The sequence below is a fragment of the Phyllopteryx taeniolatus genome, chromosome 7, assembly GCF_024500385.1.
Source record: "Phyllopteryx taeniolatus isolate TA_2022b chromosome 7, UOR_Ptae_1.2, whole genome shotgun sequence".
Taxonomy (NCBI): Eukaryota; Metazoa; Chordata; class Actinopteri; order Syngnathiformes; family Syngnathidae; genus Phyllopteryx; species Phyllopteryx taeniolatus.
Genome location: NC_084508.1, coordinates 11583318 through 11600907, shown reverse-complemented (window position 1 = coordinate 11600907; position 17590 = coordinate 11583318). Strand labels below are relative to the sequence as shown.

At 42.2% G+C, this 17590-nt stretch overlaps 1 protein-coding gene across 2 annotated transcripts; it reads left to right on the top strand.

The window, feature by feature from the left end:
* The first annotated feature begins 533 nt into the window (after positions 1-533).
* fsd1 (fibronectin type III and SPRY domain containing 1) lies at positions 534-16873 on the top strand. Of its 2 annotated transcripts, XM_061779516.1 has the most exons (13): positions 537-782; positions 3596-3691; positions 3781-3912; positions 6121-6222; positions 6405-6427; positions 6757-6878; positions 8217-8426; positions 8505-8603; positions 8679-8826; positions 12971-13053; positions 13130-13381; positions 14244-14332; positions 14412-16873. In XM_061779516.1, the coding sequence occupies exons 1-13, from the start codon at positions 768-770 to the stop codon at positions 14520-14522; spliced, it is 1482 nt and encodes a 493-aa protein (XP_061635500.1). In that variant the 5' UTR covers positions 537-767; the 3' UTR covers positions 14523-16873. The 2 variants fall into 2 exon arrangements, 1 of the variants encoding a protein (XP_061635500.1); XR_009789380.1 differs by lacking the exon at positions 14412-16873 and having other exon boundaries at positions 534-782; positions 13113-13381.
* The last annotated feature ends 717 nt before the right edge of the window (positions 16874-17590 follow it).

The following is a 17590-nucleotide window of genomic DNA, read 5'->3' as shown; positions in this document are numbered from 1 at the left end:
GACAACTTTAGACACGCCCCAAAAATCCCTACCTCTGAAATGTTGAGAAAGAGTTAAATGCTTTATCTCAACAATTCAGTACTACTTTGTTCTCAGTCTTTGCACGTTTTCAGCACATCAATCATTGTTTTTATGTATTTAGAAACCTATAACTGAAATCCCTTTACAGGGTCTTTTAACATCTGTCTTCTGTGTTAATGTAAATGTTGCAAAGAGACATTATAATGCACTTCAATGTCATGTCCGGTTGCCAGAGGTGGGAAGTATACTGTACTTAAGTAGATTTTTCAGTTATCTATACTTGACTTGAGTATTTGAGTATACTTTTACTCCTTATTTTTTCAACACAACTATCTGTACTTTCTACTACTTTCAGTCACCCCATCCCCATCCCCCCCACCACCACCACCATTGGTCTCGGATAGTGTGCTCTGACTTGAGTACATTGAGTACAATTTATGGGACACTGAACTCTCCCCTCCTCGGCTGCCCACCTAAAGGTCTCTTTTTCCCGTAAGGTCCCTGAAGGTAGCATTCGTCCCGAGCCGCAGCGGGAGACACGGCTACCCACAATCCACCCGCGTCGAGACGCATGCGCGGTACGCTACGCGGCCCTGAGGCGTTGGTGCTCGCTCGGTGTCGGTTCTAAAGATGCGTCGCACCCCGGCAGCATCAGTACCACCATCGCCGTGCTAATATTCGGAAAGCCGAGGAACCGGCGGCGCTGTTTTGTGGTTCGACGGGAGCCGTCGCCCCAGGACGCCGAGATGGGAGACCAGAAGGTGAGCCCGACACGGAGGAACAGGTGTTTCCGATTGGGGGAGGACGTTTGAGGGCGTAGCGTACAAAGGAAAGAGAGGGCGAGAAGGCGGACTTTTGTTGGTGGCCACGACCCTAAATGAATTACAGTCTTTCTGCTTTAAAGCCATGCTTGTACCATTTGACTACAATTGTGTTATGGTTACACAGGCGTCGTAGTCACTAACTGGCGGCCTCTCCCTGTGAACAACATGGACGCAGTCTTCAACACTCATTGGGTCTAAATTTGCGCTTTTTAGGTACTAGTTGGAAGGGAACACGACATGGTTGTTGCTGGGGTTTTTTTTTTCTTTTGAAACATTATTATTTGGTGTGTCATTGAGTGCGGTTGCTCCACTTCAATGGCTGCTCAGCTGCATGATTAAATTATGAATGCGCATCCTTCCGGCCGTGAAGTGGCCTCCTCTGAGCTCAGGTCAGGTGGTGCCAGCCAATCAGCGAAAGGATAACCTGTCACGTGACTCAAGGAGCCTCCAAGGAAACGTGACTCACCTAAACGCATCAGTAGGACACGTGAATGCATCACAGCCTTTTGTTTCAGTCCCCTTTCCAGTTGGTACAGTTCCACAAACTTGGGAAATTCTCACTTTTGTTCAAGCTTAATCCATATAAGCATGAATAGGAATGCAGTGAAGCTCTGCCTAATGAAGACTCTAAATTGCCCGTAGGTGTGAATATGAGTGGGACTAGTTGTTTTTTCATATGTGCCCTGCGATTGGCTGGCGACCAATTCAGGGTGTACCCCGCCTCTCCCCCGAAGATAGCTGGGATAGGCTCCAGGACGCCCGTGACCCTTGTGAGGATAAAGCGGTACAGAAGATGGACGGATGTTTTTTTTCCTGTCAAACTGATCCGCGGGTATTCACTGAAAACTTTGTGCCTCTCTGCATATTTCTGTAATGTCCTAAAATGCCATAGCATGACGTCAAAGCCATGGCTAATAGGACAGTTGTAATTGGTGTCAAGGAAGTATGTTGAAGTTAGGGATGCACCGATACCACCTTTTTTTCAGAGCGAGGATGATTACAAATACTTACATTTAAATACTCACCAATACTAAGTAGTACCGATATTTGATAATGACTTTACGTCTTGCTATTTGTAATGAAAATGTTTTATTTTAATGAATTATAGTTCAAAAATACAAAGTTATTGTACATGACGTGAGTTTCACTCAAATATAACACATACACATCACACTTATAAAACAACAGATGATGTCTCTCCAAGGTAATTTTCTCACTGAATTTCTTCAGACGTTTAATCAAATTTCTTGTTGAAGGTGCTAGGCTGCACAAGCTTCACCCCTCTTAAATTTCCAGACTAGGGCTTAATCAAATTTTAATCGTGATCACGATTTTGGCTGTCATGATTAAATTAAAATGATTGTTGCCATTTAAAATGTGGGCTCTGCTGCATATGAAATCAAGCGCTTTCTCAACCAGGAGTCAGCCAACCATCAGGGGGCGAAGGCCTGAATGACAAGCAAGCGCACCTTGCAGCGGGAGCCTAAAATCACTCGGTGGACTGATAAGAGCCAGTCATGTATAACGAAGAAAGTACTTCAAAAAGTGGAGATGAGGGGCATCATAGTGAGGAGCTAGTGCCTCAAAAGAGACCGCCATCTGTTTTCTGGACTATCTGATTGCACTCTGGTAATAGGATCTTTATTCACTTAGTCCTTGGGAGATTTTATATTTTTGGCTAAATTCATCCTTATTACAAGTTTTGATTTGGACTGAAAACTGTTTACGTATTGTTTGTTTAAAAATAGAGCAATAAAATAGATGATTTTCCTAACACAATGAATAACTAATTTCAATATTGATCAAAATAATCTTGATTATAATTTTGGCCATAACTGCGTAAAGATTCGCCACACAGCTGACATGGTCCTGTTCCACCTGCCTGAAGGTATACGTGCTGCTTTTGTAGGGCACGACTTGGCCTCCGTGGGGCAGTGTTGTGCACGCATGCTGGTAATGGGTAGTGTTGTGGAAATGTCTGGCTGGTAAAGTGGTATCAGTGTTGTAGTATCTCATACAGTATCAGAACTGGTATTCTGATATCGGCTTCAGTGCATCCTGAGTTGCAGTGATACATCTCAACTGCTCTAAGATTTTTGTATGTCGGGAAAGAGCTAAGTTGTTGTTCATGGAAGAAATTGTGAGTCTTCACCACACTTGTATGTTTTTGCTGAGTGGCTTAAGATAATAAACGTCAGAGGTCTCATTATTGCTTGAGAAATGCTGTTCTTACGGGTTGCAACGCCGAATTACCCTTAAGCCATTTATTTGTAAGTGTTATGTAAGATGTTCCAAGTACTTTTGTTCAGATTGGAGGAGTTTTCTACACTGTCAATTTTAAATTGAATTGTGAATTTTCTACACTGTTAATTTGAAATAATGTCTTGTTTTTTGCGTAAAGGAGTGTCTCAGTCAGTTTCACAATAGTCTGAGACTCTTAACCGGAGTCAAGGACAATGATTTGGGTCTCCTGTGACTGTTGTGTGTTTGGGTCGCATTAGTTTGTGCTGTCTCACAAAAAGGATGACTGAGTGAAGATCTAAACTTCTACCTTTGCTTGTCACAGTAGGCACCGACTGCGTACTATGTTTAATATCATGCACTGTTAAAGTTAAGTGTTTAAAGAGTTTTATTGTTTCTAATGTATTAATGTTAGTCTAGTTAACTTGTGCTTATACTTGTATGGCAATTAATAATTTTAAAATGTTTTATTAAGGCAAAATTGAGGTGCAACCTTTTCTTTCCCGCAGGAGTCTCTGCGTAAGATCACCCACACGCTGGCCACCAAGAACGATGAGATCTCAAATTTCGTCTGCAGCCTCAAACAGAGTCTGGAAAACCTGGAGGTGAGGGCACACACGTGTTGGATCAATGATCACATAAATGAAGTTGGGAACTTTTAACCTGTCATCCTTCGTTTGGCCGCTGCCTCCAGGCCAACTCCACCCAAGTGCAGGAGGACTTGGAGTCCGAGTTCAACTCCCTCCACTCGGTTCTGGACGAGATGAAGGAGAACATGTTGACGCGCATTAAACAGGAAGGAGCCAGCCGCACATACGAGCTGCAGGTAAGTCTATACACTCACCAGCCACAACATTGTGAACACTTGCACAAACTAATGAGAACAGTCAAGAATTCTGGCTTTACAAAGGCAATAATGCTCACTTTTGAGTGGCTCCAATAATCCCCCCGGGGGGGATAGGTACCGAGCCATGCAGGGAGTAGAAAAAAAGATGCGAGTAATTGACCCCCCCCCCCCCCAATATTTAATTATTATTGCCTATATTAATCGTTTGAACCATAAATATACCACAAACTACTATACCAAAACACAAATATTTACGTTTGTCATTTTCTGTGCAGATGTGGGACGAAAAATAACCAGTCTTAACCCAGCCCCGCATCACAGGATAATCGCTCAATATAATCTTTCAGACACATCCGACAGTCTGGCTTTTGCTGACTTTTATCCGAAGGGAAGAAAACGCTCAAATTCGGAATGATTGTTGGTGTATGTGTTCTTTAGGAAGTGTTGTCCAAAAATGGACAGCGTAATGTCTTTGTACTAAATTGTATTATTTTTGCTGCAACATTTGCCACGCAACATAAGAAATCATTATTTTGGTGTACAGTGGTATCGCAAAAATCGAATGCCGTAGAGCTCCACAAAATATAGAGTTTGACTAAAACTTTTAAGAACAATACGCTTTGCATATCATACTTTTTTATTTTTAATAAAGCATTTTGTCTAGATACTGTCACTATTCAATACGAAGCATGTATCGTCAAAAGTATCTTTTTTTCATCCGAAACACAGACTGTTTTGTCCACCGCTAATATTGACCTAACCTTTTGTGAACAAAACGTTTTTGATTTTCTGGGACTGGTGTTGTGCATTTCAACCGTCTTGTATGAAGTATCTTAAAGCAACAAATATCTTACCAGGAAATACATTTGGTAAAAGTATGAAGTATCTGACATTTGCTGTACTTAAGTATCAAAAGTAATATATGATATTAAATGTACTTTAATATTGGTTGTAAAAGTATTTTTAAAAAGTGTACATTTAGAATTTTTTTTGTTCATTTTCTAAATTTAGTTTATTTCAGTGGTGTACAGTAGTTGGCAGTAGTAGTAGTCTGCATAGCTAACTGGAGTACATAAGCGCGAGCACATAACTCAGATTTTGCCATCCCTCCACTGGCTCGCTGTGCATTTTCGAATGAATTTTAATTTGACAGATTTAAGATTCTTGTATCTGTTTTTAAATCTGTAAATGGTCTCGCCCCACCTTACCCCTCTGAGCTACTCCATCCCGATACGCCTGCCTGGTGCATCAGGTCAGCTGACCATTTAGTTGCTTCTGGAGTTCCTGAGGTCAAGGCGGAGGCTCAGAGAGGATCGGGCTTATTTTTGTTGCTGGTCCCAAACTGTAGAATGACCTTCCTCAGCACATTTAGAGAAGCTCCCTTTCTGTCCATTTTAACAACTTGGCTTAAAACCCATTTTTTATTCTTTGACTTTTAACTCGACATGAGACTGCACCTGTTTTTAGTGTTGTTGTTGTTGTTTTTTGTAATTGTTTTAAGCTTATTTTATTGTTATAGTTGTTTTATGTTTAAATCACTTTATAGCTTATGTTTGATTTAGATTTTTGTGCAGCACTTTTTAGGCTGTGGCTGTTTTTAAAGTACTTAAAAAAATAAAGTTGAGTTGAGCATACATTTGCCTGGCCATCATGTTAACCATATGCCTTACAAGCTCATGATAACTAAAATTCATTTCACTGGTTTCATATCAATTAATTTAACCTACCCTGATGTTTGCCTTCAGGTTTTTTGAATGCTAATATTTCTGTCACGCAGGCATGAGAGGCACTTTATCCAATGTACAAAACTCCTTCCTGTAAATGCGCCCAGGAGTGCGTAACGTTATTGCTGTTATCACCACCACGGAGATTACAGTTATAGTCGTTTTGGTTGTCATTCGCTGGCGGAGATGTGTGAGCAGCAGTGCATATTTGATTTAGGAAATTTAGTGGCGTAAAAGTGAAAGTTGACAGAAATATAAAAAAATGAAGTGAAGTACAGAAGTTGAAAAAAAAAATCTACTTAGGTACAGTAATGAAGTAGTTGTTCTCTGTTACATTACAAGACTGCATGTGAGTTTGTCTGTTTGTGCTTTTTGACAAGAAGGAGAACAGGGCAGTGCCTGCCTCTCCCTGATGGAGCAAACATAACATCACTGTTGTCATCCTCTTCATGTCGTCACTCAGAGTCAGCTGAGCGCCTGTACCAAAGCACTGGAGAGTTCGGAGGAGCTGCTGGAGTTGGCCAATCACACGCTTTGCTCCTCCGGGAGGGACGGCTTCACGCAGGTAACTCGTGCATCTGTTGGCCTGCAATGAAGTGACATAAAACAAAAAACACTTGTCCTCTCTGTGGTGTCACCACACCGCCAGCGACATGTTTTGTTCTAAATGTGACCTTAACAATTATGGGCGCCAAACTCAGTTGTCTCTTCGCTTCGTATCTCCTCTCTCCTCCTCTTCTCCTCCAGGCGGCCAAAGACATTAAGGATAGGTATTGTACTCAGCCACCCATTGCTTCCATTTTGTTCTTTTTTCCCTTATATAACCAGCCATCTCGTATGATAGCATGCATGCGTTCCAACATGTAGTCACACTTTTCTTAGACAATAAGCACTGTGGTAACTCTCCACTCAAGAGCCTTTTTGTTGTGGTGTCGTACCGTTCCCACCCCCGTCCCCATTCCCCCCGCCTCTCTGGATGAATGCCCCCCCCCCCCCTAGCTCGCCTTACAGCGCCCATCAGGGCGATGAGCTCAGTGGTAGTCCTGGCTAGCGTCCATCCGTCTTTCTGTGTTTTGTGACTTTCCTCTCTTGTCGGCAGTGTGACGATGGCTCCAGCCTTCCGCCTCTCCCTGAAGGCCAAGGCCAGCGACAACATGAGTCACTTGATGGTAGACTTCAGCCAGGAGAAGGCCCTGCTGCAGGGTCTCAAGTTTCTTCCAGGTCTGCTTCGCCAATTTTTTGTACGGTCCGAACCCTAATTAGCAGTACATTAAACACAGAGCCGATGCGATTAGCTGAAAATGGCTAGTTATTGACGCCACCGGAAAAATGATTTTGCATTTATTAATAGTTTAACCTGTAAATATGCCACAGACAGATCCCATTTTAAAACTCCTCTTCCAACGTTACTCTTAAAAATCAATGTCTTACAGATGATTTGATTTTTTTAAAAGAATCCACTGGAAGTGTGCCTTTTTGCACAATCATCTCAACCCGTAAAATACGGGTCGTCTGCCCTCAGCAGAGCCAAAACATGCACATGCAGCAAAGACCCTGTCCCTTTTGCTAACAACCCAGGCTAAACATAGCTCCTCCCCAACATACAAAGATCTTAGAACAGTTGAGATGGATCAATTAAACCTAGACAGACAAGTGTTTAAAAAGTGTTTTACGACTATTTTCCTATTAGCCAGTGCTTTGACACCAACTTGTGGCATCTTAGGGTGTTATGGAAAGGAGATAAAAGATATGCCAAAGCCCTCAAATAGGTGAATTTTTCAGCAAAAGGATAGTTTCCACAGAAAAAAAAACCCCCACAAATAACTAAATTCCTGAACAGCCATCTGCGAATAGGTGGGTGTTCAGTTTACCCACAGAAAATGTGTTCTTTGGAAATTGCTTTGTATTCTTTGTCATTCAAAAATTTACCACCATTTGACCATGTTCAACCCCCTGAAATTTCATACTCTGCCAATCATCAGAATTTGCAGGCATCTTCATTCTGGTAAAAATGTATGTTTTGTAATGGTGGAGGGCATGGCACCCAAAAATTGGTTTAGTAGCGCCCTCTGGATTTTGTTGCAAATTCAAGTTTGACCTGGCGACATGAAATTTGGGAGCCGTTTCGGTCATGAGTAGAAACAAAAAATATGGAATAACTCTGCGTAAAATATGGAATAACTCTGCGTAAAAGCTCAACATTTCAAGTTCAGCTAAAATGTCCTGGAAAAATATTAAGAGACTTCACCTCTCCACCTCTAAAGGATTAACTCCACAAGTGTGTTTGTATTTTAATTTTCACAACAGTGATGACAAAGACAAAATGATCATCAGAGAACTGAAAATTGAATTTTGTGTCACAAATGAGCCATGTAATGAATTAAATAATGAATTATATACACAATTTTGCCAAACATATGCTAACGTAAATGGCATGTAAGTTGAAGTCACCCACTTGTTGACTGCTCACGTGGCAAAGGTTTAAGCCTTGGGCGTAGGTCTGCTTCTGTGCTCCGGTCATTTATTTATTTATTTAAAAAAAATAATAATTTGTCGCAGTCCCGGCCACGCCAGAGATCCAGATGTCTGAGTGCCAGGTGTGCGACAACACGGTGACTGTCGTCTGGACGCTAGCGGAGCCCGACAGTAAAATAGACCACTACATCCTGGAGCATCGGCGTACCAACCACGAGGGTCCGCCACGCATCAGAGAGGACTACCCCTGGATGGTTGTGGAGGGCATACGTGAGATGGAGCACACGCTCACAGGTGGGCAAAGGATCGGCATAACTTGGGCTGGGAATTGGGGAGAAAATCATGTTACTTTGGTTGTGTTCTTGTCATCAGGTTTGCGGTTTGACACCCGGTTCATGACGTTCAGGGTGAGGGCATGTAACAAGGCCGTGGCAGGAGATTTCTCTGAACCCGTTACACTGGAAACCCATGGTGAGTGTGCAAGGGGCTCCTGAGAACGAACGCCACATGCTCCAACTGTCGGCTAGCTCCCCTTTGTCCACCCAGCATTCACGTTCAAATTGGACTCGGCGTCGGCCCACCAGAACCTGAAGATCGAGGACCTTAATGTGGAGTGGGATGGCAGCGGAGGAAAGATCCAGGACATTCGCAAAGAAAAGACCCGAACCAGCTCACCAATGCAGTCTCCAGCCAGGTGTGTCTGATGCTACGGTCACACTGCAGGGCATCAGAATCAGAATCATCTTTATTTGCCAAGTATGTCCAAAAAACACACAAGGAATTTGTCTCCGGTAGTTGGAGCCGCTCTAGTACGACAACAGACAGTCAATTGGCAGAGAACAGTTTTGAGACATAAAGAAATTGAGAAAAACAGTCACTGGTACATTTATTTTTCAATTTTTGAAATATTTTTTTGACAATTGTCCAAAAAGATGCACTCTTAGATGCAAGTCCTCTAGCACTTAGAGCAGTTTGAATGACTAATCTCGCAATAGTCCTGTGCAATGACCATTGTGCAAAGGGTGCCGAGACTTCAAGGAGTGTATGCAGTTTAAAGTGACTCATAGCGCGATAATCTGGGACAATGTCGATTGTGCAAATGTTGCAGATACTCCTCACTCAGTGTGCAAGTGGTGCAGATGCTACTCTGGCATGAGTGGCCAGTTGTTGGTCAACAACAGATATGCAAATAGTGCAGCGTGGCGAGACTACCTCAACATACAAAGCTCTTTGTCTCTCAGTCAAGATGTATCACTTCAACTACAACCCCAATTCCAATGAAGTTTGGACGTTGTGTTAAACATAAATAAAAACAGAATACTATGATTTGTAAATCATGTTCAACCTATATTTAATTGAACTACAAAGACAAGATATTTAATGTTCAAACTGATAAACTTAATTGTTTTTAGCAAATAATCATGAACTTAGAATTTTATGGCTGCAACACATTCCAAAAAAGCTGGCACAGGGTCTTGTTTGCCACTGTTACATCACCTTTTCTTGTAACAACATTCAATAAACGTTTGGGAACTGAGGACACTAATTGTTGAAGCTTTGTAGGTGGAATTGTTTCCCATTCTTGCTTGATGTACAGCTTCAGCTGTTCAACAGTCCGGGGTCTCCGTTGTCGTATTTAACGCTTCATAATGCGCCACACATTTTCAATGGGAGACAGGTCTGGACTGCAGGCAGGCCAGTCTAGTAACCGCACTCTTTTACTCCGAAGCCACGCTGTAACATGTGCAGAATGTGGTTCGGCATTGTCTTGCTGAAATAAGCAGGGGCGTCCATGAAAAAGACGTTGCTTGGATGGCAGCATATGTTTCTCCAAAACCTGTATGTACCTTTCAGCATTAATGGTGCCTTCACAGATGTGTAAGTTACCCATGCCATTAGCACTAACACAGCCCCATACATCACAGATGCTGGCTTTTGAACTTTGCGTCCATAACAGTCCGGATGGTTCTTTTCCTCTTTGGCCCGGAAGACACGACGTCCACAACGTCTAAAAACAATTTGAAATGTGGACTCGTCGGACCACAGAAAACCGTTCCACTTTGCATCAGTCCATCTTAGATGAGCTCGGGCCCAGAGAAGTCAGCGGCGTTTCTGGGTGTTGTTGAGAAATGGCTTTTGCTTTGCATAGTAGAGTTTTAAGTTGCACTTATGGATGTAGCGCCGAACTGTATTTACTGACATTGGTTTTCTGAAGTGTTCCTGAGCCCATGTGGTGATATCCTTTACACATTGATGTCGGTTTTTGATGCAGTGCCACCTGATGGATCGAAGGTCACGGGCATTCAATGTTGGTTTTCGGCCTTGCCGCTTACATGCAGTGATTTCTCCAGATTCTCTGAACCTTTTGATGATATTATGGACCGGAGATGATGAAATCCCTAAATTCCTTGCAATTGTACGTTGAGGAACATTGTCCTTAAACTGTTCGACTATTTTCTCATGCGCTTGTTCACAAAGAGGTGAACCTCGCCCCATCTTTGCTTGTGAATAACTGAGCAATTCAGGGAAGCTCCTTTTCTACCCAATCATGGCACCCACCTGTTCCCAATTAGCCTGTTCACCTGTGGGATGTTCCAAACAGGTGTTTGATGGGCATTCCTCAACTTTCTCAGTCCTTTTTGCCACCTGTCCCAGATTTTTTGGAACGTACTGCAGCCATAAAATTCTAAGTTAATGATTATTTGCTAAAAACAATCAAGTTGATCAGTTTGAACATTAAATATCTTGTCTTTGTAGTGTATTCAATTAAATATAGGTTGAACATGATTTGCAAATCATTGTATTCTGTTTTTATTTAGGTTTAACACAACGTCCCAACTTCATTGGAATTGGGGTTGTACTTTGACACTAATTACTTTGTGCCTATTAGCTAAGGTTGAAGCGCCATCTTCTGGCATTTAGGGTGTTAACAGAAATACCACAAATACAGAGAGGAAAGACACTAGGTGAGTTTTTCAACAAATCACTGAGGCTTTGTACCATAGGAAAATGCAAATAGGGTCCTTAATAGCGAACCGCAACTAGGCGGGGGTTCACTGTAGTGCTTTCTCATTAGTGTATGTGCAGTGTGTGTTGATTCTATGAAAAGACATGATTGTACTAGTTAGTTTTGGGTCTTAAGCCAGTAATCGTGGGGAATCCCTGGGAGATGCCATGTGATGGATGGATTTGGTGGGGTTTTTTGTTGGCTCAAAAAAGAATGCCGGAAGCACAACAACCACAACATTTTTGGGAAGATTTGTTTGTGACAAGTGAAATGTAGATGGCCTTAATTCCACACGTCTGGCAAATGTCATTGTCACCATTCCGAGTCAATGTTGACGTGGGAGGCATTTGAAAGCAGATATTTTTAATTAAAACAATAAAAAGCAACTTGTGTCATATTCAGTTTTACAAGAATTGCAATATGTTTAATTCATGCGTACATACGAGATAATTTTATTGAAACTTGATACACAGCAATTTATGCAATGTTTTGTTTTACAGGTATTGCAATAGTTGTGGTTGCATATGAGGGGCCGTACGTTTTTCGAGCCAATCAGGAAGATGTCATTGTCACCATTATATTTACATCATTCTTGACGTGCAAGGCATTTTAAAAGCAGGTAGCTTTTATTGAACACTTATACAATAAAAAAAACCCACATCTTATTTAGTTTTACAGGAGTTGCGACATTTCGTATTAATGAATACATAGTAAGGGTAGCACGGTGAGCTAGTGCTTAGCACATCTGCCTCACAGCTCTGAGGTTCAGGGTGTGACTCTCAGCTCTGGCCTTCTTTGCTGGAGTTTGCATGTTCTCCCCTTGTGTGCAGGAGTTTTCTTCGAGTGCTTAGGCTTCCTCCCACTTTCCAGAGCATGCATGTCAGGTTTAATGAAGACTCTAGATCATTCATTTGCCCCCCAGTGATTGACTTGTGACCAGTGCAGGGTGTACGCCGCCTCTTGCCCAAAGTCAGCTGGGATAAGCTCCAGCTCACCCGTGACCCTATTGAGGACAATCGTATTCATTCATCCAAAAAATGGATGAATGAATACATACTTTAGTCTAATACTGTAATAATGTTATGTGGTGTATATTAAAACATGTCTTGGCAACTGGACCACTTTTTGGTTGCTTCCTCATTTGAGTTTGTATTGCAGTTCAACAGTAATTTTTCATTGTGAGAATACATCAAATATTTCTACATTACACACTATCTAAAATAATTAGAATATTGTGGAACACTTCATTTATTTCAGTAGTTCTTTTTTTTTTTAAGTGAAATTTCTAATTCACTACACAGTGAAATATTTCATGATTTTTTTTTTATCTTGATGATTATAGTTTTCAGTTAATGAAAACAGAAAATAAATATCAATTATAATATTACATAAGAAATACTCAAACCCATTTTAAATTAGAAATAAAATAAAATTGGCCTTCTGAAATGTATTTTCCCATGTGTTGAAAGAATCTGTCTAATAAGAGTTTTACTTTTGGAGTTAAACTACTCAAATGACTACTTTTCTACCAAGTTCTCATTTATTGAGATGCACCTGTATATTTATTCTTATATTTATTTCATGTTGTAAAACATGATGTGTAACTGCCTACTCATCCATTTGTACAGGTATGTACTCTACTCGTGTTTAAAAGTAAGTTCCACTTAAAAAATGTTGGGGCGCCTCTTGAGTAACAAAACATTTTCCAATGAAGCATCAACATGGTGCTGCCTTGCATGGGTGGAATTGATCGTTCAGGTCAAGTATGGGCAAACTTCGCGGCATGAAAGCATTTGATCAAAACCAGCATTTTTTTCTTCTGTGTCATCAGGTCGGCGCTGATGTCACCAAAAAGAGCACCGACGGCCCGGCCCAATAGGGATCGCTTCACAGCAGAGTCCTACACAGTGCTCGGTAAGCTCAGAAAAAACAAATCAGCGGAACAGAGCTGATCTGATTGACGATGACATCAGGATCGTTCGACCCGCAGCCGATACGGGCATCGACGCTGGCCAGCAGTACTGGGAGGTGCGCTTCGACAAGGAGAGCAAGGCCTTCGCCGTGGGCGTGGCCGTGCGCAGCCTGGGCCGCTTCGACCAGCTGGGGAAGAGCAGCGCCTCCTGGTGCATCCATCTGAACAACTGGCTCCAGCAGAGCCTCACCGCCAAGCACAACAACAAGGCCCGGACGCTGGACTGCCCCATCCCGGGCAGTATAGGAGTCTACTGTAACTACGACGAAGGTACTTAGATGTGGCATTTCCACACTCAGGCGTACTGAGGAATGCTGGTTTAATTTGAAAACCTCCAAAGTCGGAACACCGTCAACCTCCAATTGGCTCAGATTGCCACGTTACATTTGAAATGTGTCCAAAGTGTTGCATCCTAAAACCTTTATTATCTGATCAGGCAATGTTTTAAGTATCATTTTAACATTCTTAACTGCTATGTGGTAGAACAGTTGACCATGACTTGTAGGTCAAAAGCAAAACACTCTTTAAGTGCTCTTTTAACTTAGATGACAAATGATGACCATTGGCAATGTTAAATGTGCTACTTCAGGTTGAGCGGGGAGTTTTTGAATGTCAAGTCATCTGTCAGTTAGGTTGTCATAAAAAGCACTCAACCAAAGTGCGCACAGCATTCCCGTTGATACACCCACGGGCATGTAACGTCATCCTCTTTTACCACCTCCACGTAGTTCATCACTGTAATCGTCATCCGCTGCTGCAGATTTTGTGTGCTTCCATCTCAAATTCCAAAATGTTTCATTATGTCTTGAACAGGCAGGACTATTCTTCCGCTTTGTTCTCTGGTTCAAATATTCCTTAAACGAAAATGTTAGTTTTAATTTTTCCGTGTCATGTCTGAATCCTCTTCGCTGCCTGAAGGTCCCTTTGCTCTGCTTCTGTTTGCTCGTCTTATACCCGGTTGTTGGCAAATGAGCGATGGGCTTTGTTTTAGTTTTTTTCGGGGGTGGATATTCCACCGTAGCTTTAGCTAAGACCCTGAAGCCTCGGCCAGTGCAAGGCCACAGGTGATGTATATCCTATTTTAAATGTCCTTCTCTTTGCACCACTTGCATACGTTCCCCATGGCTGCCAGGCGTGCTCTCCTTCTTCAATGCCAAAACCAAGCAGCTGATGCACACCTTCAGGACCAAGTTCCAGCAGCCGCTCATCCCGGCGTTCATGGTGAGAACCAGCGGGAATCCCGCTCCTCGCAATACTCCATCCGAGCCTCACCGGGTCTCTGCCTTGTACCCCTTCGCAGGTGTGGAACGGCAGCTTCTCTGTGGTGACGGGCCTGCAGGTCCCCAGCGTGGTGCAGAGCGGCCAGAGAAAGAACAGCGGCACCAGCAGCTCCAACGCCAGCCTCACCTAGACCCCCAACCCCTCACACCTCCAGCCCACCATCGGCCCCCCGTCCCACCATCCTGCATGACTGCAGTTGCTCTCCATGAGCCCACCACGGCAAAAGAGTTGGCGTTGTCATGCTGCACACTCGCCGCGCGGGTGCTCTCTTGGCTGTTATCGCGGGTCCAACTCCGTCCCACGACTTAGCGCTGGCCGCTGCCCTTCTTCTAAAAGCCCGCATTCACTCTCTCTCTGTGCCTTTCTTCTCATTTCCACATCATCGCTGTGAGAGACGTAGCCCTCCCCATTTCACGTTAAAGCATTTGTCAGTGTCTCCTGTGTCAATAACATCTAGCTTAGTGTTACTTATGCGCCAGTCTATTTAATCCAAATTCAAAACCCACTCTTTGCTAATGAATAGAACGTAACACGAACTGATATCCTCGTCACACAGTCAATGAAGAATCAATCCTACTTTCATTTTGAATCGTACGTGACACAGCTTATGCGCTTTTCGGAGCTGTGCAGCTTGCCGCTTTACCATCTTAGCAATAATCCTAAAGGTTTTAAATGATGTTTGAGCTGAGATGGCTCGGGTATCTTATTCAAACGTTCTTTGATATTTAGTCAAAACCCCTTTTACACTGATCCTGCAAAATATGACCCAGTATTTATCCGCCTTTGACTTTTCAACAAAACCAAACAATTGTCCTGCGGCTCCGTCGTCAACAACAACAAAGTCACTGCTTCTCATCAGTTGTGGGGGGTGGTAAGTATCAGTAACAGCATTTTGCGAGTGGTACTCACTCGCAGGGCCTGTCAGACAGGTCGTAATAAAACATACTGGATTTATCTGTCATTGACTTTTACACGGAAGCCAGTGATATTCTTGGAACTGTCAACAACAGCAGTCACTGCTTCTCATCATTTTGATTTTTTTTTTTTTTCTCCACCGTAGTATCAGAGTCACCTCTTTTACACAAAGAGTTTGCATAATGGCTCTATAGGAGCCGTCACAGAAGACCCATACTTTTATCCACCTTTGACTTCTACACAAAACCCGGTAACGTTGCAGCAACTGTGTCAACAACAAAGTCACTGTTCCTTGTTAATTTTTTTGGGGGACTAGTCAGTAACTTCATCCTTTTTGTGGGTTACACTTTTACACTGAGGGCCTGCAAAATGGCCGCATCGGAGCCATAGCCAAAAACCCGGCATTTACCCCGCTTTGAGTTTTAAACGGAATCCAGCGATATTGCCACACCTTTGTCATCAACAACATTCCCATCTCATCGTTTTCATTTTCTTTACTTGTATCATACAGTCACCACTTAAACACAAAGGGCCTTCAATACCATTTGTAACAAAACATACAGCACTTATTCACCTTTTGACTTTTACGCGGAACCCAGCGCAAGGGGAATATTGTAGCTTTCACACTGACCACGTTCGTAAATCATTTCCCATTGGAATGAATGGAAATGCCATTAATCTATTTGAGACCCCTCCCCCCCAAAAAAACCCAAAAATTGTTTTAATGTGTATTTTAATGAGGGAATATATATATATAAATATATAAACATACAGTAATGACATAAATAGAATTAAAGGGAATTATAGAGTTTTTGCCACACTAATTAAATGATAATTGTCCTGCTCTTTCTGGTGTGGCCTTGTCCCAGCATTGCAGGAGTCACTGAAAGTGGCGTCATTACGGCTTAACTCCTCAAGTGGCTGATTGGCGGGTCGTTGTTGTCACCTTAGTCCGTGTCGGGGCTATTTATACAAAACGGCAATACGGACAAAAGGCGGGAAAATGCCAGTTTGTAGAGGCAGAGTATAAGGGGTTTTAGATGATAATATTCAACCTTGTTACTTTTATCATGCTTACTATTGTTTTCTTGTAGAATCGGTGTCTGTTCAAGGACTTAAGACATGGGATGTCTTGCCAAGAAGGGATGCAAAAATACACCAGTAAGCTCACTAATCCTCATTCTTGCGAAGCAAATAGTGTTGTTCCTTATCAGTGGAAAGGATCTGTCAGCATGTGTGTGTGTCCAAGTGTAGCGTGCCAGTAAGTTATATAACAAGCTGTTTGGTGTGCAACTTTGAGCTGAATAGACTGCTGGAATTGATTTGATAGTGTGTGTGTGTGTGGGGGGGGGGGGTGAGCGCACGTTGACCTCTGCTTCCTCATTGCTTTCCCTTTCTGTGTTTGGGCCTGGAAAAATGGACATAGATGCTTTAAAGAAGCATCACTGGAAAATGTTTTGTTTCATTCAAACGCTAACCAAATGCCATACCACATACTGTAAATAGTTCTTTTTTTTTTCATATTAACCTGTCACCAATCAGTGAGGTAATAAAGGAGTAACAGCACTTTGTCACTCTTGTCTGTTGAAAGAAGTTATGTGGCTGATGAGGAAAAAATATGAAATGATAAAGCTGCAAGCACACAGTTAACCAACATATGCTCTACTGTAGTTAACGTGTCACCAATCAGTAAGGATTGAGAGGACTTTGTTGAAACACGTGATAAGACAATTGCAAGCACACATGCAAACCAAATGTCTCGCACAGTAAGGTAAAATAAATCTATCGCCAATCAGTGAAAGAACTTTGTTGGAGGAAGTGATGTGCCTGAAACTGAACAATTTGAAATGATAAATAAACCTGCAAGCACATGATAATGAAATGTCACACTATACTGTAAATATTATTTTCCCATAGTATCCGATCACCAATTAGTATAGTGGCAAAATATTGAGAGTACTTTGTTGGAACAAGTGATGCGACTTGTGAAAAAATGTGAAATAAAGCTGCAAGCAGATATGGCTGGTTTAACATCACACACTCAAATACTTAATAATCTGTTACCAATCAGTGAGGTAGTAAATCAAATAACTTTGTTGGAGCAAGTGATGTGGAGAAAAATGTGAAATTGTAATAATTAAAGCTGTGGGCACACATGCTAATTAAATCTCACACGTACTGTAAATACTTTTTTTTCCACATTAACCTATCGTCAATCAGGTAATAAAGAAAAAAGAGGCTTGTTGTTGGACCGAGAGAAAAACGTGAAATGATGTTAATCAA

What these genes read in the sequence shown, in the direction of transcription:
- fsd1 (XM_061779516.1), top strand. An exon ending in GGAGGGACGGCTTCACGCAG is followed by an intron (nt 6,223 to 6,404) that starts GTAACTCGTGCA and finishes CTTCTCCTCCAG; the next exon opens with GCGGCCAAAGACATTAAGGA. An exon ending in CCAATGCAGTCTCCAGCCAG is followed by an intron (nt 8,827 to 12,970) that starts GTGTGTCTGATG and finishes CTGTGTCATCAG; the next exon opens with GTCGGCGCTGATGTCACCAA.